Source organism: Montipora foliosa, chromosome 12 (assembly GCF_036669935.1).
Source record: "Montipora foliosa isolate CH-2021 chromosome 12, ASM3666993v2, whole genome shotgun sequence".
Classification (NCBI taxonomy): domain Eukaryota; kingdom Metazoa; phylum Cnidaria; class Anthozoa; order Scleractinia; family Acroporidae; genus Montipora; species Montipora foliosa.
In genome coordinates this window covers 39,204,486-39,229,972 of record NC_090880.1, presented here as the reverse complement: position 1 = coordinate 39,229,972, position 25,487 = coordinate 39,204,486, and the positions used below count along the sequence as shown (strand labels likewise).

At 40.1% G+C, this 25,487-nt stretch overlaps 2 protein-coding genes across 2 annotated transcripts in view; one reads left to right on the top strand and one right to left on the bottom strand.

Annotated features, from left to right (window-relative positions):
- LOC137979026 (matrix-remodeling-associated protein 5-like) lies at positions 1–19,600 on the bottom strand. The gene is made up of 8 exons (XM_068826175.1): positions 19,039–19,600; positions 11,421–11,744; positions 8,664–8,945; positions 7,276–7,578; positions 5,626–5,886; positions 4,983–5,255; positions 3,636–3,911; positions 1–3,361 (listed from the first exon to the last, which is right to left on the bottom strand). The coding sequence occupies exons 1-8, from the start codon at positions 19,121–19,123 to the stop codon at positions 3,222–3,224; spliced, it is 1,944 nt and encodes a 647-aa protein (XP_068682276.1). The 5' UTR covers positions 19,124–19,600; the 3' UTR covers positions 1–3,221.
- LOC137979028 (zinc finger protein DPF3-like) overlaps positions 17,192–25,487 on the top strand; it is a 40,461-nt gene continuing 32,165 nt past the window's right edge. Inside the window, exon 1 of the mRNA XM_068826183.1 lies at positions 17,192–17,420. The gene's annotated coding sequence lies outside the window, so the exon portion shown is untranslated. The remainder of the gene's footprint in view (positions 17,421–25,487) is intronic.

The window sequence follows — 25,487 nt, the reverse complement described above, 5'->3', positions numbered from 1 at the left end:
TCAAGGTACATACAAAAGTCTTTTATTCGTACTGTTGGTAGAAATGATAATTCACAGTTGGACTTGTCTTTAAGAAAAGCTGGTGTCATTTTAGAGATAGCCTGTTGAAGGGACTGATTGCACTAGTGTTACGAGTTCGAACGTTTTGAGGAAAGGTAGTTTGCAACTAAACTGAACGCAGGGTTGTCGGAACAACAACAAGAAGATTTATTCCAAAAATGAACGTAGTTTCCACGAAGTAAAACTCTGAACAACACGTACTGAATAAACTTACACGGCCTCCGCCAACTTGAATAAACACAGCTTCTGTCACACTTGACTAAACACGGCCAACGCCAACTCTCATCGCTTGTGAAAAACTAGTTAGAAAAACACTCCACTTGGACTCGTCTACTTATATACTCTGACAATAAATTTCTAGAACTTTCTAAATTAGTAATGAATCTAATAATAGAAAGATTACAAAACACACCGATTTAGAAACGCTTACGCACGAACCTAAAAATAAACAAACTACGAACTCTCGCGAAGGGTCGAGAAAGTAACGCTTGTCACGCAATACTATTTTTCGTAACAACTAGTCAACAGAAATGATAAGTTTGTATCCTTCTTTCAGAACCGCGAAGAACATCCTTTCTTTAAAGGCCGGGACACACTAGGCGACAAGTCGCAGCCTCCCTGCGCACTATATCCTCGAGTCAACCTTTACTCGTAGCAGACTCACAATTTACATCAATTTGCATACATTGTTTTTGCTATTTTTGTCTTTGCCAGTTGACACTAAGTTGATTCTGATTAGCCATTATAAACAATGCGTGCAGAGCCGAAGAACTCGTGGTGTTCTAAAAATAGAAAGATATGCGCAAAGGTTGACCCATAGACTTCTATGGGAGAGGCGCGTTTTTACTCATGGGCTCGTGGAGCGACAGAAAATATAGACGCCCAGCTGTGTGACTCCCGAATGAATAGTATTAAGGACGGTGCCAACTATTGTTATTGCGCATACGTTCTGCGCATCTCGAGATACTCGGGTTTCCTGTCGGTGATCCTTACTCATACAGATCTGGAGAAAGTAGATCTTAGTAAGCAATCCTGGTATCCAAAAAGAAAATTGGTGATAACCATGCATTTTTGAGAGATAATTAAGCTTCAATTTGAGAAATAACGCCATAATTAGCTTTGTATTTTAAAGCTTTTTACAAATATTATCCATCAATGATGTTTGAAAAATGCGTGACTACCCCCAATTTTTTTTTTTTGATGTTCTTAAGTGATCTGGCTTTAGTTGCTCAAGGCCGGCCGGATAACTTTATCTGGTGGATAAGTCACTATCCGACAGTTTCAATCTGTGCAAAGATTTAAGCCTGGTTTTCACTAGCGACGCAAACACAAGCATAAGTGGCTTATGCTAGTGAAAACGAACTTCGACATAAGAATCGAAATAAACCACGGCATCCGCCATTTTGTTCAAACGCTCAGACGCGGGGAATCTGGAACGAGTGCTTTAATTGGCCAGACGTAGGAAATTTCCTTGTGCTTATGCTGCGTTTTGTGCGCGACACAAGCGGACGCAAGCTTAAGCGCATGCGCAAGGAAAAGGAAAAAAAAAACTGATCCTTGTGCTTATGCTTGCGCCAACTCCGTTTTCATGGTGAAATAAATATGGGTTATTGACCAAGCTTGGTCGGTCAAGATGGCTGGATATTGGCCAAGTTCTTTTTTTTTTGCGTGTTTATGGACCGAGACGAAGTCGAGGTCCATAAACACGCAAAAAAAAAACGAACGATTTTTGATCTTGCGGGACCAAGCGAGAAATCCCGGGCGTTCTTATTCATGGACTTGTGCTCGGGTCGCTAATGAAAACCAGGCTTTTAGGATTTGCTCGTGTAACTGTGAATATGGATACTCTGAGTGCACCTAAGTAAACGCGTGTTCGAAACCTTTCGTCATTGTTTTAACACAAAGAATATTTTGCACTTTGGATAGCGACTTAAGATAAAGTTATCCAGCCCTTAAACAACTGGAGCCTGTTATTTGGACACAGAGTGCATGCTAATTAACCGAAACGCCTCTATTAAACACGCTATAAAATTATTATCACCCTCATAAGTTTCCTTATATTCTAAGAAGGAACAAAAAATTTAGCACCCGAATTTTACAGTCTGTTATGACAACAATATTAATAATTCGTTTTCAAGTGAGGGAACCCCACCCTCCTCTCATCATTTTATATCTGCCACTAAAAATAAGTTTTTTCATTCTATTTACAGCTGCCACTCTTTGGCCTTGAATTGTCTTGACAAGATTACAAATTGCTAAACTTGAGGGCGAAAAAAACTATTTGCCGAAGCGAAAAATACCATAATACTGTTTGTTTGTCCTCCCAGATTTTGAATAGGCCTTTTCCGAGTTCATGTCTGCCTCATCTTCAAAGCGAGTGTAAGTGCGAAGTCTTTGTAATGGTAATTAGTTCTACTTTACATATGAATGAAAACCAATTTTCATAAGAAAAACTTCGCACTTAGACTCGCTTTGAAGAGGAGGCAGACATGAACTCGGAAATGGCCTATTCTTTGATTGCTCCTGACGTCAGAGCGGCGGCCATGTTGGTTTGAAAGAACAAAAGTGAAAAAGTCGTTTGGGAATTTGACTCTATTATTATGCAAAATTTGAGCTACATTTTTCTATTGTTTTGGCACCAAAATGGCCGTCTTATCACGTGAGTGCAATCAAAGAATGGGCGTTGTTTTTGTTTCTTTTAGGACCATTGTAAGTCCCGAGAGAAACTGGAAACAATGCTGATGCAAAATTTGGGGGGACAAACAAAGAATATTCTAGTATTTTCCGACTCGGCCAATAGGTGGTTTGCAACCAATTTCTAGAGACACAGATAACGATGATGTAATGCACAATTGCTGATGGACAAACAAAAGGAGCCAATGATCGAGAGATCTTTTGTTTCGTCCACTCCAACATGGCGGCGATGACGTCATGTGAAAACCACTTATATTTATTGACCCTTAAGTCCATTGCTAACTATCTTTACACTGTTCTTGTCTTGTCATCATTTTTTAAACTTAGACCACTCAAAAACAAAGAAAATCCTGGTTTCTAAGATCTCTCTTCTTTTCTCTGAAAGCCCAGTTTAAGTGCTTAACACTTGTTGTTGTCGAGTGCTAATAAGTGGCGGTGTTTTTTTCCTGTGCATAGTCCGGGTTTTTTCACCGGAAATGAACATTAGCCATTGTACTTAAAACTGTTGAAGAAACGATTTCAACCATGAATTTATAGCTATAAGCCTTGCGAGCTGAATTTGACGCTGCTACTTGAATAGGCCCTGCATCGTCCTTCTTTGGATGGTCTGCAAATCGAAGAAATTTTAGTGGTTAATGGTTTGGTGGCCTCCAACTATTCTGTTCCCAAGTTGTAGTCCCTTTGCAGAACGGGGTAAGAGGGAGGTCCAAATCTTTCAATGGAGTGTTTGTAACAAATAAAAGGAACCACTAAACATGATAGAGTGATCGCTCTTCGACAGAACACACTTAAAATCCGTTTGACTTGATAATAGCTTGCAACATTCGCGCCTACAACATATTTACAATATATGGGGTTTTCGAATTCAGGAAGTAAATTACCTTTCACAAAAAGATGCACTGTCTTCTGTCTTAAGTCAACTCGCGTCGCAGCAATGCAGAAATACCGTCCTCTATCGCTGGACGTCACGTTTCTTATGTTAAGAGAACCATTTTTGTACACCTTGTACTTTTCGGCATCCAGTGGCCGCCTTCCCTGGTCATGCTTGAGCCATGTAATTTTAGGCTGTGGGCTACCTGTGGCCACACAGTGGAACCAAACCGACTCACCAATGAATGCGGCTTGATTTTCCGGCTCATGCAGGAATCTCAAAGGATCTGTTGAAAATCGAATTGGATTAGGGATGGCACGATTCTAACCAAGAGTGGCAATAGGTTTGACGTTGGAAGCTCTCTAAAGATGTCTACAGGTTATTACTAAGTGCTCTGTCCTGTAAACAGGGCGATTAAGAAACGCCCACGGCTACAGCACCGAAAAAAAAAATGCCATAAAAGAATAATGTTATCGTTTAAAAGAAGAAACATTATCGCGTTGCACGTGTGGCACGCATTTACAACACTTCCCGAAGAACGTTAAATGACCAAATTTAGTCTCCTCGACAACGTGAGAAGACAACAGCGTATATTTCATTTTTTTATCCGTCCTTATAAATACAGTTATAGAGTGTTTTCACTCAAGTGATCAGGAACCTTGTTTTTCCACCGAAACAAAAGGAAACGTTCGCATGATAATAGGCTCGATTCCCGGAGGATTAGTTAGGCGTACCAACATGGCTGCCGTGACGTCACGTGAAAACACTCTATAGGATACTTCGGGCTATATTGTACAACATAAACAACATGGAATAATCGTGAAATACTTAACTGATACTTTAGTTATATCTTAGTTAGGGACGCTTTTGCCGCCTTAGTTGTGGTCGTCTCTTTATCTCTCTAATGACAACGAGGCTGCTTTTTAGTGAGCTCGAGTCGACCCTCTTTAAACATAAATATCGTGTTACTGTAACGTTATAGAAGTCATCATCGAAAAAAGGACACTTCCTTTCGTTTACTCGAGTCAACATTCGCCGTCTCCTTTTACATCACACTTGAAAGTGTGCGACATTTCCGACAGTTTCAGTCCCAGCAGAATAGCAGGACGTATCGAGCCTAGTTCAGCGGCCTCTTTACGAGTCTCCTATAGCTTAGAGGCCGAGCATCCGAACTTGTAATCGGAAGAGCGTCGTCATAGGCAGACTCCACGGATCACAGTCCGAGTAATCCACGAGTCATCATCGCAAAACACATGTATGGTCTATTCATTCGCAGTCAGTTTAACGATGATCGCAGGCGCAAGGTTTTCAAAATGGCATGGTGCGCCTGTGACCATCGTGACCTTATATTACTTACCATAAACAGAAACGTTGACATACGCTGTTTCAGAACTGAAGGCGTTAGAGCCATTACAGATGTATTGACCGGCATCGGTGAGTGCCACTTTTTTAATAACCAAAGAGTTTCCATGGTTCTCCGCTCGGGCTGGCAACTCCTCTGGACCTTTCTTGGACCACGTGACTTTGATTGGCGGTATTCCATGGAATTCACACGTAATTTTTCTCCTTGAGCCCAGGAACGCTTCGATGCTATGTTTGTGCGAATGGCTCAGTTTTACAACGTCACTTTCTGAAATGAGATGATTGACAACTCACATCTTTCTCTATCTCAACTTGAGGTGAGCGTAAATGCGGCTGTGAATCGTTACTTGATCGGAATTTTGGGGACATTTTGTGACGTTAAATGTATGCATTCTGAGATGCCATTGGAGGAGGCCAAGCAGACACTTCGTGACTCTTATCAAAATTGTCACGCATCCAACTATGTGCATTAAATGTGGAGTCTCCGATAACGTCACAAGTGCATAAATTAACTCTTAAATTTATCAGGACGATAAAAATTTAAAGGTAACTAGGTCTAAGTAAACGAGGTACCAATTATTTGCAAAAGCGCCTGCTCTTACTCAACACGAATCGCATTTTGAAATAGAGCAGCATACCTATGACCCGCAGAGAGACCTCAACTTCTTTCAAATTTCCTATGTTAGATGCGATACAAAGGTAATGTCCAGCATCTGCCATACGCGCATCTCTTATGTGGAGATTTCCATTGGCCAGTTGCTTCAACCTCTTTTTGTCCATTCCACCCTGCTCCTTTACCCAGGTTATCGTAGGTTCTGGTGTTCCTGTGGCGTTGCATCGCAACACTGTAGATTTCCCTTTCACTACCGTTGTGTTTTTGGGTTTCGTTATGAAATTTACTGTAATGTCAAATGAAAACAAAATGCTGAGTTATTTAGGTTTACCAAGAGATTATGATGTAAGAGTACGGAACCCCGTTCCCCATCATAGTTTTTTAAATCTATTTTTAGTTTCCCAAAGCTATTTTAAGTTCTCGTTCCCAATGCCGCGCATATTTAAAACTTCATTACGTGATTACAACTGGCCAATCAGGTGCTTCAAGATTAAAGAAGGAATTATCATTGGAAGAGGCCTATATATGGGGCATCCGTTCTCTTTCCTCGTCCTCTTTTGCTTTTTCTACTATAAAAGAATCTTTCCTTTTACAAATTTTGCCTCGTCAGCATATTATGCACATCGTAAACCAGTAAGTCCTCCAAAAAATCGGGACTGAGTAATTTTACCCAGTTTACTTGTTTCTGCTCTTGGACGGCGTCCAATTTGGCTATATATATTGTCGATTATCTATGTGTCTGACCGATCGATAGTCTACCAGTTTAGAAGATTTTTTCAAAGTCTGGGATCGACCACGCATGACGAATAACGTCTCACAAAGTTATATGTGAAGTTGCGCCTTAACCAAGAGGATCTGAAAGCTCTGCCATTTTCGGAGAAAATTTCAAAAGAAGCGCTTTTTCCTCAGTTACCTTAGGATCTTAAGCGTTGTTCCGGCCGGGTTCGAACCCGCGACTTCCGCAAGAAAGTCTCCTGCACTCTCATCTGGTATGCTGGGCATTGCTAACACGTGGCATACAACCTCGTTCCCAGGGCTTTTCTCCGCCCGCCCTATTTTCGCCGTGGTTTACTTATTGCTTTTTTCACCAATCCCATAATACGGTTCATTTTGGCAGGAAGGGGGGGGGGGGGGGAGTTATTTACATTAGAACAATTGATATCCAGTTCACCGAAGCGTCATGCAGTCCCAAGAGTAATTAACTTGTATTGTTTTTATGTAAAGACCCTTGCTTTATGGGATGGTGAAAATAGTCAATTCACTTCTTGCACAAATCCCATAATACACCTCTTTTAGCCCCCTCCCTCCCAAAAATAATCTGCATCGGCATTGTTTTCGACTTTCATGTCCCATGAGAAATTGCAAACAATGGTTATGCAAAAGTTTTGGGGGGTAATAGAGGTGTATTATGGGATTGTGCAAGTAGTGAATTGAAATATCTATGAAAAGTTGAGCGCGATATCCCAGATGATCTCATGCAATTTCAGTTTCAAAATTGGGAGTTTCACCAAGAATGTCGGAAGAATAAGCGCTGTTTACCCCCTAATAATTTGTCGGTTTTTTATGCAAATATTACACCGATCGAAATAATCGCGAAATTACTTTTGACTCTCAATTAAGCACTTTATATTAAAAGGAAAACTACCCGAAAATCTCAAAAACGTCCCAAGTTTACCTGGTGTATAGACCTTGCATTTCCTGGTCGTACTTCCCATCAAATTGCTGGCGGTACACTCGTAAAAGCCAGTTTCCCTTGCTTCAACGTTTCTTATGATCAGCGTCCCGTTCTGATAGACACTATATGTAGAATCATTTTTTATGGATTTTTTCACGTGTTCGGACCACATTGGGCCAATGTAATACCAGCGTACCATGGGAGGTGGTGTACCTGTTGCTAAGCAATTCAAGGACATTGCGAACCCTTTGACGGCCGGTGAACTGGTCGGAGGAGGCCTTATGATCTGAGGTTTCTTACCAACTGCACATGAGACAATCAGAAATAGCATCAGTCTGTCGATGAGACATTTACCATTTCCCTTACTCGTGGCTTATGTTTCATCTTGGACTCTTGCCAGACATCGATTAACAAATGACGGCTTGCAGCCGCAGATCGAGTGAATATTTTACATCGAGATACCCTAGACGTCTCCCCAGTTTTAGGAATAAGGTATAAACACTAATGCGTAATAAAATTTTAAGGTAAAAGAAATGTGAAACTATAGTCCGCTATCAGGAACTCAAATACTTAGGGAAAGGATAGGAACTTAAAGGAAAGGAACTTTATTTGAGTGTCTATATAGTCGTTCTAGCGCTGAGGCGCTAATTGGAGACACTGTAAACTGAAATCAACAATTAGAGTGAGTTTCAATCGAGTGTCGTAAAACCAAAAGCAAAGTAATCACTTTGGCCTATCAAAAAGGACGGAGAGGAGACGATCCAGTAAACCAATCAAAACTCGAAGTAATTACACGTAGCCGACACAAAGCGCGGGAAAATGTGCACGCTCGAGCCACGATTGGTTTTCGGTTTCACTTCTGATTGGTTGAAAAAATGGTGCGAGAACTTTGAACCAATCACTGAGTGAATTGATGAAAAACCAAAGAAATTCGCTAATTACTTTCGACAGCCAATTGAAAACCGCTCTAATTCAAATCAAGGCAAATGTTGGTTTTGGAGGAGAGGGGAAAACCGTAGTACCTGGAGAAAAACCTCTCTGTGCAGAGTAGAGAACCAACAAACTCAACCCACATATGAGGCAGAATCTGGAAATCGAACCCGGGCCACATTGATGGGAGGCGAGTGCTCTCACCATTACGCCATCCCTGCATCCATAAATGGGACGTTTTTTAACATTAGCAATTTTCTTATTGCATGATACACACAAGAACAACTCTGTAGTCGAACTTAGCAACAGTGTACCACACAATTTTAAGAACAATTTAATTGAAGAACGTTTTCAGGCTCAAATCGAAAAAAAAATTATAAGAACTGTCAGCCTTAGCCCCAAAATCAGACGTTCTTATACCAAAAGAGTATGTGTATACCGTAGAAGGGAACACCTACCCCAGACTTCAAGTTTCTCCGACTTGGCTGTTCCCAGTTTATCAGCTGTCACATAACAAGTGTAATTTCCACTGTCAGCAAAACTTGTGCCATTTATACTCAGTCTTCTCTGATCCATAGAGATGCGACCTTCGACTGGGATGACTGTATCCCCATTCTTAATCCATCGTACGGTTCCTATGCTGGAACTGCGACAGCGACAAAGAAGCGATAATTCCTTTCCTGCAGTAAACTTTGTAGTGTGAACAGGCCGAGTTACAATTTCAGCCTTATTGCACATACCTGAAATGAAATGAAGGGAAACTGTTTCCAACAGAACTCTACAAAGAAAGGCAAAGGAAAAGAGAGTTTTAGCACCGCGTTGATGATAAAACAGCAGGGAAAAAGAGGCAACCTCAATTCCGACTAATAAATAATTCTAAACCTAATAAAACAATGTTTGCAATCAAACTTGCTCTACAAATTTTCTCCAAAAAAGTGTTTGGATTGAAAAAAAAAAGTTTAAAATCCCTTATTAGTCTTATTTTCACTTACGAATTTCCCTGGCGCAGCCATCTTGAATAATTATGACCTGTACTGTTGCCCTTATAGACCTAGACCACGACACGTCACAATTCGTCAAGATCATGGCGGAGCCCAGGAAAGTTGAAAACCAAAACGAGCGTTTTTGAAATTCATTCAAGTTAGTTTAGATACAAACACTTCCCGAGATTGGAAAAATCGAACAATTTTCATTGTGAACATTATGTTCTGTGGTTTAAAGTTATTTTCTTGTTACAGTGTAGGTTCTGTTTACCTTTTCTCTCTCCTAAAGAAAAGCAAACAAACGAAGAGAGAATCTACTCGTTATCTGTGCAAAAAAATTTAAAAAACCAGCTAAATCCGAACACATTTCTTTGGTTTTCGACAAAACGCAAATTTTAGACTCGCGTTCACCGTTTGACAGTTATGAAGTGCTGTCTATTTAGTGTTATGAAGTGCTGTCTATTTAGTGTTTTGTACTGAACAGACCTCAACAGTGCAACGAAATGTCCAGAAACCCATTACTAATTTGGAGCTTGTCATGTCTCCTCTAGAACATCATATGCCAATATGACTACAGCTACGGCTACAACAAACCCATGAAGCAACGGAAGATTGTTTGCGTAGCCTGATCTAAACACGAAGAGGGCTGGGAGAATTCTCACCATTCAACAGATTAACAGAACCGACTACAACGATTCCAACGTTTATAAAGAAATTAATACTTCTCAAAAAGTGATTCTTTGAGCTCAGTTCTCTGAGACGCTAAAGAAGGAAAACAAGTAATTTCGGGATTAAGTGAACTGTAAAACATTGGACCTTGACAGAAATCGGAAAACTGTATGATGTTGCCTCCCCCTATGGGTATCTGAAAGAAGAAACATTTTTCTGCAGGGTGATATAGCTCCTGATTTGGGTTGTTCCGAAGGAAAATCGCATCGAATTAAGGGTGACAGTGTACCTTTCGTGAACGAGGACATGAAACTGAAAGACCCAGAATTTACAAAAAACAAAATGTCTTTGTCCTTTCAACAAAGAATGGCGCCTCTCATTTCTCGGTCCAAAACCGTCTCCGTGCTTAATCTGAAATGATCCGCTCGTTAAGTAGCGGGGCGACTTGTTAAAACGGATTACGGAGCGACAAAATGGCATCAAATTCTTGCTTTGCAGACGGTTTGGGTCTTTCAATACAGGTCTCAAACCAAAACCTTCGATCCCTCCCTCCTAACTTCTCCTGTTGTGACTTCTGAACCGACTTTGTAGCTTGTGAAACCACGAGTTGTAATGCTTACCAGCTAATCTGTTGATTTTATAGTCACGTGGAAGATCGACTTTACAGTCTCGAATTTGAGTTTTACTTGCTTAAAGGTCTTCAAGTGAAGCTATGATCTTCGCAGTTATGAGAGCAATTTTTGCAATTGCGTAGAGAAGCCTGAAAACCTCGCGATTCCGGAATCGCGAGGTCACGGGTTCAAACCCCGTTGAAGTCCTAAATTTTTCAGGCTTCTCTACGCAATTGCAAAAATTGCTCTCATAACTGCGAAGATCATAGCTTCACTTAAAGGTCTTGTCGAATAAGGATAGGCGGCGATTTCATCCTTAGAATATTTTTTAGCAGCATCAAGAGCGCGAATGGTGTCTTGTTCATATGATGTTCTCTCTTGATGGTAGCGTTGGTACAGATAGACATAGCACGTGACGTTTTGATAAAACTTTATTTAAAAATTGACAAACTCTACAGAAATAAATAGAATACTCGATCTACTACAAAACTAAAAACGCGACGTTTTTGAGAGGCGGACAGCAACCGAAAGTGAGCTGTTTTCCCTTCTAACTTGTCTTCACACAAAGAGGTTACAGGGAAACCACGACACGTCACAATTGGTCAAGATCGTGGCGCCCGGGAAATTTGAAATTTAAACCAAAAAAGCGTTTTTAAAATTTATTTATTTCAGATACAAAAAAAAAATTGGAAAAAGTTCAAACAATTATTGTTGTAAACATTATGTACGTTCTGTGGTTTAAAGTTATTTTCTGGTTTTAGTGGAGGTTTCCTTTTAATAAGCCTAAGAACTTCGGTAGGTGATGGTCACAGGGTCACTTTGTGACGCCTATACCAACTAACGTGAATGACGTTATTTTCTTGTATTATGGCCGGTAATAGCAATAGAGAAAGCCAGCAAGAGAGGTGCCGTCTATTAGTTGCAGAAAAGATAGAAGATCGTCCACACGTACCTTCTACTGTCAGTTTTGCTGTGTGACTTCTAGCCTTTTTGAGAACGGTCTGGCTCCTTTTAGTTGTAACAATTGCAGTGCACTGATAAATCCCTGAATCGTCCAAATCTGCATTGGTTATCCTGAGGGACCCATCCCTTCTTATAGTTAATCTCGACTGCTTGTTTGTTCTTATAGTTTTGTTGTTATGCTTCCATTCGTAGGAGATTCTCCTCTGCGCTGAAACGGTGCAATTTAAGGTGACATGGCCTCCTTGTTGAACCGTCTGGGAAGTAGGGTGCTGAAGGAATGTCAAGCCTGATTCTGATGTCATAAACGAGGATACTGAAAAGCAGGTAGTTTCATTGTTAGCTAGTCATTCAAACGTCCACTCCTACTAAAGAGAAAATAATGTTTGCAATCAAATTTGTTCTAATTTTTCAAAAAAAGTGTGAGTGTGTTAGAATCCCCCCAAGATTAGAAATTGCGGTCTCCTAAATGACCACTATCAAAAGATACCATAATACTATTTGTTTGCCCTCCAAAATTATGCATTAGCCTTGTTTTTTTTTCTCTCGGGACCATTGCAAGTCCCAAGAGAATCTGGAAACAGTGCTTATGCAAAATTTTCGAGGGCAAAAACAAAGAGTATTATGGTATTTTTGAAAGTGACCTATGCCGAACGCAATGGACCATTTTACAGTTCTGTGCTCAGGTATCAGGCCTTTAAATAAAAGCGAGGCTGGAGTTGACTTTGCTTTGGTACAGACCTCGTTGCTTTTCTTATGTAAACCATGTTGTAATGTTAACGAGTTTCTATTTACATTAGCAAAGCAGTGAGTTTGTATAAGAAACAAGATCAACTCCAGCCTCGCTTTTATTCAAGGCCTGGTTTACTGAACGCAGAACTGTAACGGGCCCGTTTAGGCTGTTTCAATAATTGACCAACATTCGTTCAACAAAAGTTGAACAATAGTTGAACGGATCAAAAAACAAAGTTGTGCGGTGGCCGTTCAAACGGTTCCAACATTGCGCCAACGAAAGAACCAACTCTTTTGCGAAATTTGATTGCGAGGAATTAAAAACTAGAAACCAGTCTCTCTCGTCCACATAAACTACGCCATATTAACTTTTGCGGTCTGATGTGAGCATGCGTGTGTTTTACCGCGCACCGGTGGCTCAGTTGGTTGAGCTCCGGGCTGTTACGCGGGAGGTCGTGTGTTCACCTCCGGCCGGACCAACACTCAGTGTCTTTAAAAAACTGAGGAGAAAGTGCTGCCTTTGTAATTACATCTGCAAATGGTTAGACTCTCTAGTCTTCTCGGATAAGGACGATACGTCGGAGGTCCCGTCTCACAACCCTTCAATGTTCATAATCCTGTGGGACGTAAAAGAACCCGCACACTTGTCGCAAAGAGTAGGGCATGTAGTTCCCGGTGTTGTGGTCTGTCTTCGGTGGTGTATCATGGTTGGGAGGGTAAATGCTCGGAGATATTAGCTACACCAAGCTACTCTAAAAATCCGAAGGTAAATAAATATATGTGATATGATATGATGATATGATGACAATTGTTCAACAGAGTGTTCAAACGGCTTCAACATTTTCGGGAACAAAGGATGTTCGATGTTTGAATGAAAGTTTAAACCGATTTAAACTTGATTGAACACACTTTCAACAAGCTTTCAACATAGTTTACGCATTCTTTAATGTTGGACGACCTGTTCAAACGCTCCGAACATTTGGTTCAACAAAGTGTTGAATGCATATTGAACCAAATGTTGAAACCGTTTAAACAGGCCTTAAAATGGTATATTATTCAGTACACAAGGAAAAAGAGAGCCTTAAAGAAAAGAAATCGCTAGAGAGATTTAGCCAGTGGCGTTTACGGCACTGAGGCAAAAGCCTGGCTCGAGAGTTTCACTACTTTCAATAACTGTACCATTTGGAAGGATTGAATCTACCTGACTGTTTCACGTAACGGCAATATTATGGTACCATGTGAAACACCAATAATTTCTTAACAAAATGCACCATTGATGTGACGTAATAAGTCACCATGACAACAAAACAGCCATGTGAGAACATCCTATTAAACGCCTACATAGAAAACACGATCTCGGTGACCGGCCAATTTTTATTGCTGGAAAGAGATAAGCAAATTTATTGGAGCGGATTGATAGTCACCTTCGCAACTGGAGAATTTTAAGCCACACAGTTGGGAGCAGGTCAATTTAAGCTCGTTTCTAGCCTGTTATATTCAGAGATCAGGCAACTTCTCAAAATAGAGACAAGCGACACCCTGCCTGCTTGGGGTGAAGGGATGGCGCAGTGGTGAGAGCACTCGTCTCCCGCCAATGTGGCCCAAGTGCGATTCCCAGACTCGGCGTCATATGTGGGTCGAGTTTGTTGGTTTTCTCTACTCTGCAGCACTGAGAGGTTTTTACTCGGGTTTTACCCCCTCCTCAAAAACCAACATTTGACTTGATTTGCGTTAGTTGTTAATTTCAGCACTAGAACGAATAAACACTTAAACAAGATAAAGTTCCTTTCCTTTCCTTTCCATTTGTCGTTTCACGTAAACACCTTGCTAAATCTCTCTTGTCTGCTATATCGGAATATTTTGTGATTATTCCAACTCGTTGTTCAATTAGGAAGAAGTTTCTTATGGATTGACAATAACAGTTTCAAAGGCAAGACAGATGATCATTAAGATTCTCTGTTCAATCCTCAGTCGTCGTCAAAAGCACTTGGCTATTTTACGTTTTTTTCAGTTGGGTACCGCATAGCCTGATTCTCAGACGGTCCTGGTCGCTCGTGTCATGCACTCTACTCCCTTCGGTGCGTGACACGAGAATCAGGCTGGGTACCTCAAGATGATTTTTCCCCATTTAACCAACAAAATTATTGTTTTGTGGCGTTGCTATTGCCACAGCCGCAGCCACAGCTGTTTCTTAAAGGAATGGCTTCTCAACGAAATTCAGGTGAGACTTGTGTATCATAATGTCAGGAGACGACAGTTACGTAAACGTTTGTGATGTATTAGGCTTCGTTAATAATTAAGGGCATTACAATCTCTTGCCAGGTAGGTTTAGTTTTGAAATAAGGTTCAGTTACAATCTGTTTTGTTAGTGAGAATTATACAAATCTGATCCATTTCGAATTAAGTTCCCTAATCATCCTCGCACAATTGACCTCTTTGGCTTTTACGTTTTGTTTTCCCATTTCAGATCATGTGATGTTCTCAAGGGAATTTTCCTTTGTTTTTTCATAAGTTATTCGTACATAAGCACGTGCATAAGACCACATTTGAAAGAACTGTTCTCTGGTCTGGTGAACACACGTCTCCTCAAAATCAGCAACCCGAGTACTGAGCATGCGCACTTGGCAAGGATTTGTTCTACAAAAAGTTCCATTCTCGTCACCAGAACCTATTTGAACCTTACGGCGCCTGCTCACTCCTCGTGCTAATATGAATGCACCAATTAGAGACGCTTTTGATTGTTCTTCACGAAAGCCAATGAGAAGACACTTTGTTTCAAGGTTCCCCAGAGCTCTTCTCTCCCTCAGTCAAGAGAAGAGCTCTGGGGTCGAGATTGCAAAAAGTTCGACCTTTGGACAGATTCAAAACGAAGAACTTATTCTCGTTCGCTCTTATCCTACCATTTCGATCTAAGGATCTGTAACTATTAGTAACGCGATCCATGAAAACCAAAAACAAAATCGATCAAAAAAAATTGGAAAGAGATCAAATGCTCAAATCGTCTTAATTAATCTCGTAACAGGAATACTTTCTTCATGATCCGGTTAAGTTAATTAGCGCTTCCTCTAACTCAGAAATTGTTGCGACAAATGAATGCAATTTCCGGCAGTGGAGTAAGAACTCGACGAGGAATTTCTTGACATTTTTATAAGCCTAATTGCTGTAAAACTTGCTAATGGCATTTCACGACATGGACTCCAAAGGAGACTAATTTTTCAAATTATACAAAATATATGAACGCCTTTTCATGAGAAAAATATTCCTATACTCTTTATATTAACATCGTGCCCTAAAATACGATTTTCTTTTTCGAGTCATGCGATTTGTACTCAAATTTTAATGAAAGACGAAGCAGCATTCAGTAAACATTTAATGGAACTCGACTCTCCCTGGTCGGTAATTAACTTAAAGTTCTTGTTTTTCAATAAATTAAAATAGTGAGACGAAGTTCGTGATCGAATTGCGTGATATAAAAGACGTAATTACACTCGCGGGCGTGGAATAACCATTTTAAATCATTTCCCTTACTCAACTCAATACCATCAAAGCATTCTTTTTTGAAACCGTTAACATAATAACAAAGTTTTTCACACATTCTCAGATCCCTGCGGCGAACCTCAATTTTCCGTGCGTAATCGCAGATTTTCACAGTTTACACTTAGAAGTGACACGTCAACGTGTGTCGATAATGCGATGAAAATTATAACAATATTCGAGTTATTGAATATATCATGGTGCGCAACTTGTTCCAAACGATTACTGAAGAGCGCTAGCGCTTCTAGCTCTCAAGTGCCGGAATTCAGAGACCATCTCGATTTTCAGGAGCCTATATTCAAGTATCAAAGAACCTTAAAATTGACATTATTAGTGGAACTGGTGAACTGTAAATTACATGGTAAGGCGTGGCTTTCACGACGCACGGGAAATGGAAGTGGGGGTGCTTATATCAAGACGCTCAACAAAACACCGGTCAGGTTAATTACATGAACGGATTGTTTTGAGGTTGAAGACAACATGAAAATAACTAAATTTAGGCCTTGACGATAACGTTGGTGTATTACAGTTCTCATGATAGCGCTGAGTTACACTCCTTGCTTAAACTCCCTAATTACGAAATACTTTGATACTGCAAAGTTATATCAAAAGTGGTGTTTTCTTCCTTTGTTCGGTTGGGAAAGTGTGTACCACCTTAGCTTTCCAAGAATAGCATTTCTATGACAATCCAAAGGCCTCATGGGTATAATGTTCTATTATATATATTTTACACTAGAATTTTTCCTTTTTGTTTAAATATATATTTTTTAATTTTATTTTATTTTGTAATGTATTTTTAAGGTGGACTAGCTCGTATGGTTCGTCAGTTCCTTTCTAGTCTTCCTCTTTGCACCATTTTTTTCTTTCTTTACTTGTTAATGGTATCGTGGTTTTGTAATTTTCATTTAATTTCTATTCTTATTTTTATTGATATATATTGGTTTCTTTCATTACGTTGTGCAAAGAAAACAAGATAAAATTAAAATTAAAATTAAAATTAAAAATTAAATTAACGGTATCGATGTCTGGAGTAAAAACTAAAAGTTTATCGTCGAGTACTCCACATAACCTCATGTCGTCGGTTTAAGAACGGTGAAGAAATTTACAAAATGAGATACGCATGGGTGGGGCGAGCTAAGCCATTCTTTTTGCTCATTAAAGCTATTTACTTGTGTCGAACTCGTTCTCATCGACGGTTAAACTCTGTACGACGGGAATGCAAAACAAAATTGTCAGTTGAAAATGAATTTCTGCGCGGTACAAGTTTTTTGCCCTTTAGTAGCGCATTTTGCTCGCGTTGCGCAACTCTCATTGGACAATTTGAAACACTTGGCCAATGAGAGTGCAGAATATAATACGATCGCCATCAAGCTATAACGACCGTAGCCACACATCTAGCCGAGCGCAGGGGAAGATTATAGAAAGCCGAACAATATTTGGAATTTATCCGCCAAAATCGCTGTGTGGTCCCGGAGCGGAGTTGATGTGATAGGAAATTTATCTGGCCTTAAGGCTGTGGCGTTTTTATGGCGATTCGCACCGTTGCTTTGTGACGCGAGAGCAATTTGTGGGACGAGACCGCCGCGAGTCACCAGCCTTTCTTCTCTTCATGAGGGGAAATGACAACTAGCGACATCTTAAAAATTCGTAAGCCACAAACCCGTCTAAAACAAACACAGTTTGCCCTCCGATTTCACAGAAAAGACCAGGACAACTGTACGTAGAGGTAAGTGACATTTATTTCTGCATTGACAGCTTATTTTAGTATTTATAAGCTCAAAGTTAATTTTCCCATACAAAGGGTATAAATCGTATACCGAGCTTGGGCTGCCTGTGGTAGCCTTGGATACACTCGGCAGCGGAAACAAGACTACACATTGATCTGCCAAATCTGATGATCTGGAAATCAATTTGTCAGTGTTTGCAAAGAGGTAGAAAATGAAAGGATATTCCAAAATGATCGCGTGCAGATTATTTCAGTCGACTACAAAGTAATCAGCAGAGTGGACAATAACTTGTCACATAAACTGGTCCTCTAAGAAGGTTTAGAATCAACGAAATTTGAAGAAAAACAATTGAATGTCTTAAGAATCAAGTGACAAATGTATAATCCCAGCCTTAAATGGGGGCACTTATCGAACTTGTCTCTGCAAATGACATCATCTATTCTTTTCTACCTTCTTAACGCTCTCCTATTTAAGTAAACCAGCGTTTGGGGTAAAGATAGCTGTGGCCTATCGAGTGGAAAGGGAGACGCGATTTCTAGCACAAAGGAAGCAGCTTAGATATCTAATACATATCTGACCTGAATTTTTTCACGCAAGAAAAAGGTGCTTGTTTTTAAGAAAGAGTAGAACTTGGGTCAAACATGAAAGTTCAGTACAATGACAGATGAGTCGGATATTTTTTTTACTTTCTCATAAGTTGTAATTGTTTGAGCATCTTAGTTCTCTTCACGGTGCTTCCTTGTTTTCTCAATCTCTTAGTCGGCTCCAGTATTTTGCGATAAACAAAACAGTTTTGATCTTATTTATGTCCGGATTTGTTGTTTAAATACTGAAAACCTAAGGTTTTACCAACAGCGGAGCGACAACAGATGAAACTACGTATACTAAAAAGTAGCTGTATAGTCTTTGCAAAAATAACGCAAATTGGTCACAAGGATAGAATTATTTTCTAGAAGTGAATAGTCCAACTTTCTCACAATGAGACTTTTCTGGTAGAGTTCTTCTACGAAGTAAGTTTAGCAGTGGAATTATTTCAGTTAACACGTGCAATAATCGCAGAAATCGATGATGGTCAGTTGTGTGCAATTCTCGCTGCATTAGCGTATGTACATAATTTGCTAATCGTTGAGCCAAATATACCAGATAATATCAAGTTCAGTTTGATTTGACGACTCTTCCCCAGTTTATAATCGATTATAAATTCTAAATTGTACCAGGAATGTATGAACTCGTTATAGCACTCTTAGCTCTTGCCACCCAACACTAACACTGCCAGTTTATCAGATTATGATGGCGGATGTTGGGTTGATTATTTCAGGATGTGACTAAATTTAACAAGCTCTTCGATCTTTTGAAGCAAATCTGTTTATAACGCGATGCCTTCCTCAGGAAAAACTCCTACTGAATGTTGAATGTGTAAGTTTAATCATTTCAAAACTTATAATTTCATTTTATATACGATGAAATGAAAAATTAAACCTCTACCAGTCTTGAAATACACGCTAATGTCAAAATTTAATCATGATATTTTGGGGTTAGCAGGTTCCGATGCAGTACACATGTTTAATATCATTCATAACAAGTTCGCCCTGGTTTAATTACGTGTGATTTACTTACCTAACAAAACTAGCCACAACCAGCTACGCACATATGGTTGGTTGGTTGTACTTCGTAGAATAAACCACGCCATAGTACGAAACATATCAAGTTGCGACTTCCCCAAAGTCTGCGTCCCACTTTGTCGAGAACAAGTTGAAACACGTAAAACCTCAGATGCTCCGCGTCGGCCAACTGTGGTTGGTTCCGTGCAATGCACTCAAGGCCTGGTACAAGTTTTCGATTTTGACTACTGCATAAATTAAATGAAGACAACTAGCTAAGGAGCTTACCCAAGCAACCTGAGCTAATTTAACCGATTTGAACCGATAAAATAATGGATAGATTCATCACTGTCGGTCCTAGAGCCAAACGGCGTAGAGACTTCGAGGTCATGACATGGTTTTCCGTCACTGACTTGCAAACTTCGTCACAAGGTTTCATTTCCTTGGTCAAAGGTTGTAAGTAACAAATAATCCATTTGAGGAAATGATCCAGGCCTACCCTTGAAAGATTGAACTGATAAGTGAAAAGATAAGCCGAATTGCTTTTTTGCGTGATCGGTTCGAGGTTTCCTAACTTCCGTCTTACAAATCACTATTAGAAACTTGTTTATTTTCCAATTCCTTGGCGCGTCAACGATTTCCTTGTCACTGTGCAGACACAAACCCAAAAAATGGCTCCGGAGCATTGCTAATCTGTTGTTTATATCTTGGCTGAAAAGAAAAGGTTAACGTGAGGTTTTCTTTTTTTTTTTCACTGACAAATGTGTTTGTGGAAATAAGATAAGCTTGCTTTTAAGCTGTTGCTAGGCGTGGTGCAAATTTAGAAGGGACAGGCAGGATTATCCATATTTTTATGATCTCAGAGTCTTTACTGATAGCAAGCTTCGCCCTGGGAGTCATTAACGAAACATTAAGAATTTTTTTCGTCGTAAATCACAACACATTATAATTAACTTAGCAAACAGTTAAGTCAGGGTATAGTCTTGAAACGAAAACTGTTGTCAAAAAAGAATAAAAATTCTCTCTTTCTTCCGTTTGTCTTTTTGGAAAATTCTGTTGATATCTGTAGTTAACGGAAGAAAGTGATTAAAATGCGATAAGTTTCTTTGATTTTTGGCAAAATGCAAATTTCACTTTGACTTGTTCCGTTTGCCGTGAATGTTGTAGGTCCCTGAACATGATCCGTCCATGTTAAATCCGTCTGATTCCTCAGGAAAAAAAAAGGTGCCAAATGATTTTCTTGAAACTTTCCCTGAATGTTCCCTAAGTCACCGTGCTTGCTTAAGAGATAGAATGGGCCATGATACTAAACACGCGCGTTATTTCATAGGCTCAGCGTACATTTTGCGGTACTGATCTAAACGAGAGGGTTTTTAAAGTCACTCTTGAAAAAACACCTGATAGGTAGAAAGTCTAGAGCACATTAAACATTGTCTTATATAGTTTATGGAAAAATCACTCAACTTAAAACGACGCCGACTCAAAACGTTTCTCGAGAAGTTGTATTCAAGATCATAATTTCCATCCCTGGGTAATGGGCTCTAGCGAAATCTTTTTTTCCTTCTGGTAATTTTTCAATTTTTTTTTGTTTAAAGGGGATAATTTGTACACAAAAATTATGCAATAAAAAATATAGGTCACCGTGCTCTTTTTAAGAGAAAAACACCATCGTACCTATCTCGATTATCGTAGATCGAAACAACAAAATTCGCCATGTTCTCGAAATGCGCGCGCTTATTCGCAAACAGTTATGGGTCATTCACAACTTCTCTCACGTGATTTGAGAACTGTTTCAGCGTGTGTGATCGACGTACGCCATATTTTGCAATGTTGCATATTTGACCAGTTTGTAAATATTGACGCACCATATGCGCAGTACAGGATGCGCAGAGAAATACTGAGGAATCACGGTAAATTGGTGATCCTCATTTTACCCGGTAGGTTTAATATGCACTCTACCTAGTTTAAGGCAGCTATCAAACCCCAAAAAGGACTGAAATCATCGAAACAGGCTTCCCTCGAGCACTGTCTTACGCATTTCAACACTCTTTCTCAGTGTTTCGTATCATTTTGTCGGTCTCTGGATTCATATACTAATCAACATTACAACGTAGCTAGTAAGGAAACAAAGAACTCTACTCTATGCACTTACCGGTACTCGAACTCGGATCCAGGCCCCAGTTGTTCAAACGATGGATTGCGCTATCCACCGGATAAATCACTATCCAGTGGATAGAGTGGTTTTCAATTAAGAGTCGAAAGTAATTAGTGAATTACTTTGGCTTATGATTACTTCACTCAGTGATTGGTTCAAAGTTCTCGCGCCATTTTTTCAACCAATCGGAAGTGAAACCAAAACCAATCGTGGCTCGCGCGTGCACATTTTCCCGCGCTTTGTGTCGGCTACGTGTAATTACTTCGAGTTTTGATTGGTTTACTGGATTGTCTCCAACCTTTTTGATTGGCCAAAGTAATAACTTTGGTTTTGGTTTTACGACACTCGATTGAAAACTGCTCTAAACACTGGCAAAACCAATTGAGTTATCCAGTGGATAGTGATTTATCCAGTGGATAGCGCTATCCAGCGTTTGAACAACTGGGACCGGATCTATGGTCCTGTATCTTTACCACTACACGATCACGACGAACATGCTCAACCCAACACAGTTCTTTTCGTTGTTTACTTTTCTATAATAGGTCAATTGATATCCCGGCAAAACTCATTTCCATTTGAATGGTTGTGCACCAGCAACTCGCTTTGAAACTGAGGCACCGATGATGCAGCAACTCAGAAATGGGCTATTTTGTTTTGTTTTCTGAATTAAATTGTTCGAGCGAGACAACACATCTCCTGGTATAACTGGTTGGCCATCAAGGCCAAAAAGAGATACTGGTAACTTTCGACCGAGTCTCAGCAATTATACGACAGATTTTGCATGGCGCTTATGTCGCTGTTAAAATCCGTTCTGACTTTGAATCAGTTTTTACCTACAATACTCGTCACATTAGTTGGAACACCCATCCCCGTTTCCCCCTTCCTTCAATGTTGATTTCCACAACTACTAGTAGTCGCCCGAAAAATGTAAATTCTTCTTGAGTTGGTACCAGCTCCACATCGGCACCACTCGATATAGTATTAACCGAACCTCACAAGACGTCAGCGACCCCACCTCTCTAACTTTATTCCCTTCACTAACCGTTCTCACGCCTTCAAATGCCAACATCAGTACCAGTGCAGGGAAGATCGCCCTTATTTTGCTCGATTCTCGTCTCGATAATAAGTAAAGCCCATGATGTCATGTGTACGCTACGTTAATCAAAGTACACAGAGTCAACTTTACATGGAAATGCGGTACACAGAATATTGAAGATGTTCCTTTACACACCACATAGTATTTATAATTATTTGGCCTTCTAAAAACTCTCCAACACATATTCCTTGATTATCATCATGTTCAGACCAACTGCCCACCTTTTTAAATACAAAGTATGCGAAGAGACATTCCGTTTATCTTAGTAGCAAGTTTACTTCTTTTCTAAAGAGACTTGACTTCTGATCTACACCTCTACAGATTTGTCAATTTCCTTGAAGCAAATACAATACTCGTCACATTTGTTAGAACACCCATCCCCGTTTCCCCCTTCCTCCAATGTTGATTTCCACAACTACTAGTAGTCGCCCGAAAAATTCTCACACAACATTGAATTGGGGGAAGGGGGGTGTGGTATAAAATACGATCTTGTAACACGATGATTCTGACCATTCGCTAAGCGTTCCAACTAAATATGTCTAGTATTGTAGATATCGGAGAGGCTGAACATTTACGCACGCATGCGCTGACGGAATGTTTCAAGACGAGACGAGAAAAATATGCAGTACCTCCAGACGTGGCGCTGGAGCGTCGTACCAAACGAGTCATCCCGGGATTTCGGCCCGTGCGATCGCTTTTGGACGCAGTTGGCCCTTCGCTGCTTTCTGCTACCGACCTCGCCTCCCGCTACGGCATTGAGGGAGGGATATGTCGGCCCCTAAACCATATGAGACAAATCCCACGCCTACTCACAGCTCTAAAACGCCCTTGTCATTACAATTTAACGTAAGACTTCGATGGCTTATATATTCAAGAGAATAGTCATTTTATCTGTCATATGGTAAGCACTGGAGTCGCAGATTACAAAGTGCACGCATGCGCCCTGCCCAAGGTAACATACATGCATGCATAAAACTTTATTTCATCTCGAATTTCAGAATAATATCTGCGAGACATTACAGCTAACATACATGATATATACAGATACATAACTAAATATTAAATAATATTTAAAGATATATTAATCAAAACGAAAAGCCGCTGTACAAAATCCGGCCCTGGATTAGTTTAAAACCAGTAAACTCAGTGGTACGGGAAAACTCACGTAGCGCATTTCGCAACGTACTTAGTAAAAACGTAAGAAAAAGAACTAAGACCATAACTGGTTGTTCTAGGTTTATTGAGGGACAGAATGTAATTTCCACGAACATCATGCGTAAGAAGAGAACGGGAGAGAAAACGTATTTTTCATATATGCAGGACAAGCCTTTTCTTTCTTTAACTACTTTTATACAATAATATGAAGAAATTTTGAATGCGCTTATTGCATAGAGATGTAGAGTTTGACTTAAGTGGTACGTAAGAGGACAGGTAATCGCAAATATAAATCTCATTACTCTCGTATTTACATTATACCGTTTCTTGGACAAGAAATTACTAAAGGCCAGGCCGAATTTCCTATGATAAAAAGTCTACGTTAACAGGACGCACCTTGGTTACTCCTTAGTATCCGCCTAGAAATCTTCTTCTCGCTACTTTTTCCTCATTTGATGAGGACCAGTCTCCGCTTGCCTCCTTCATGCCCAAAAGGAATTCTGGGTAATTCAGCCGTTCCATGACAAGGGAAGACCCCCGATTCTCATTTCATAGATTTTCTTATGAGTGTGGAGCCACCCAGTCCTACCGGGAAAATACAGCATCGATTGAAGTTTTTAGCTTTCAAAGCTTGCTCAAATTGTATCGGTAGGTCCTGGAATTCGTCCACAGAAAGGCCAGAGAGATAACTTCACTGGTGCTGTGAACCGCCATGTTTACAACAGAGCAATTTAGGCGTTCCAGTCTGCATGAAATCATCTCTCACCTCTGTCTCGAGAAGACCAGACACGCACGGTTCTTACGTTACGGAATCAACCGAAATCTCAACTCCTTGTCAAAAGTTAACCAGCATCTTAATATCTTTGGTAGGCTACAATACTGGTCACATTTGTTGGAACACCCATCGCCGTCTCGCCCTTCCTTCCTGAATGGGGGAAGGGGGATGTGGTATAAGCTAAGATCTTGTAACACGATGATTCTGACCATTCGCTAAGTGTTCCAACTAAATATATCTAGTATTGTTAATTTGGCATTTCTCTTCAATAAATTAGATTTGTTATAGTTCTAGTTCCGCGAGGTCCTTAAAATTTACTTCGGAAGCAGGGATGGCACAGTGGTGAGATCACTAGCCTCCCACCAATGTGGCCCGGGTTCGATTCCCAGACTCGGCGTCATATGAGGGTTGAGTTTGTTGGTTCTCTACTCTGCACTTATAGAGGTTTTCCTTCGGGTACTCCGGTTTTACCCTCTCCTTAATTAAAAACCAACCTCTGATTTGATAGAAGGGTTTTCAATTGAGTGTCGAAAGTAACAAGCGAATTGCTTTGGTTTTGCATTTACTTCACTCAGTGATTGGTTCAAAGTTCTCGCGCCATTTTTTCAACCAATGAGTAGTGAAACCAAAACCAATTGTGGCTCGCGCGTGCACATTTTCCCGTGCTTTGTGTCGGCTACGTGTAATTACTTCGAGTTTTGATTGGTTTACTGGATTGTCTCCGTCCTTTTTGATTGGCCAAAGTAATTACTTTGGTTTTGGTTTTACGACAGTCGATTGAAACTCGCTCTATGTGTTGATTTCATTTCATTTCTGTACAGTGCCTAAAATTCGTGTCTTACTTAAAGTTCATTGGCCTGTTGAAGACCCCAGATCCCAAAGCTTCGAAAAAAAAAAACTGACGGATATCTTCAAACGTGTCCCGAAAGCATTATGCACTTTGAAATGCTGAAGAGATTTATTTAAGGACAAGGGCATCACTCGAAAAACTGCGAATGCTCCTCGCAGAATTCGAAGCTACGAGCTTCTTATAATACTTGTTCGAATGCTTATTTTATGTTTTCAAAGCTCATTGATTTTTTCGATCTTGAAAAGCACCTCGCGAGATGTAGCACGTTTGCAAGCCTAGGGTAAAGAGGTTCCCAAACCGGGAATACTTATCTCTAACGGTATAGTGATGTACTATCTACTTACGTTCATTAAAGTGCGCATCTTACGGTTAAGTAAGGGTCGAAGGTCGAACTAGTAGGAGATGGATTATGGCACGTCTTTGCCAGCAGAACG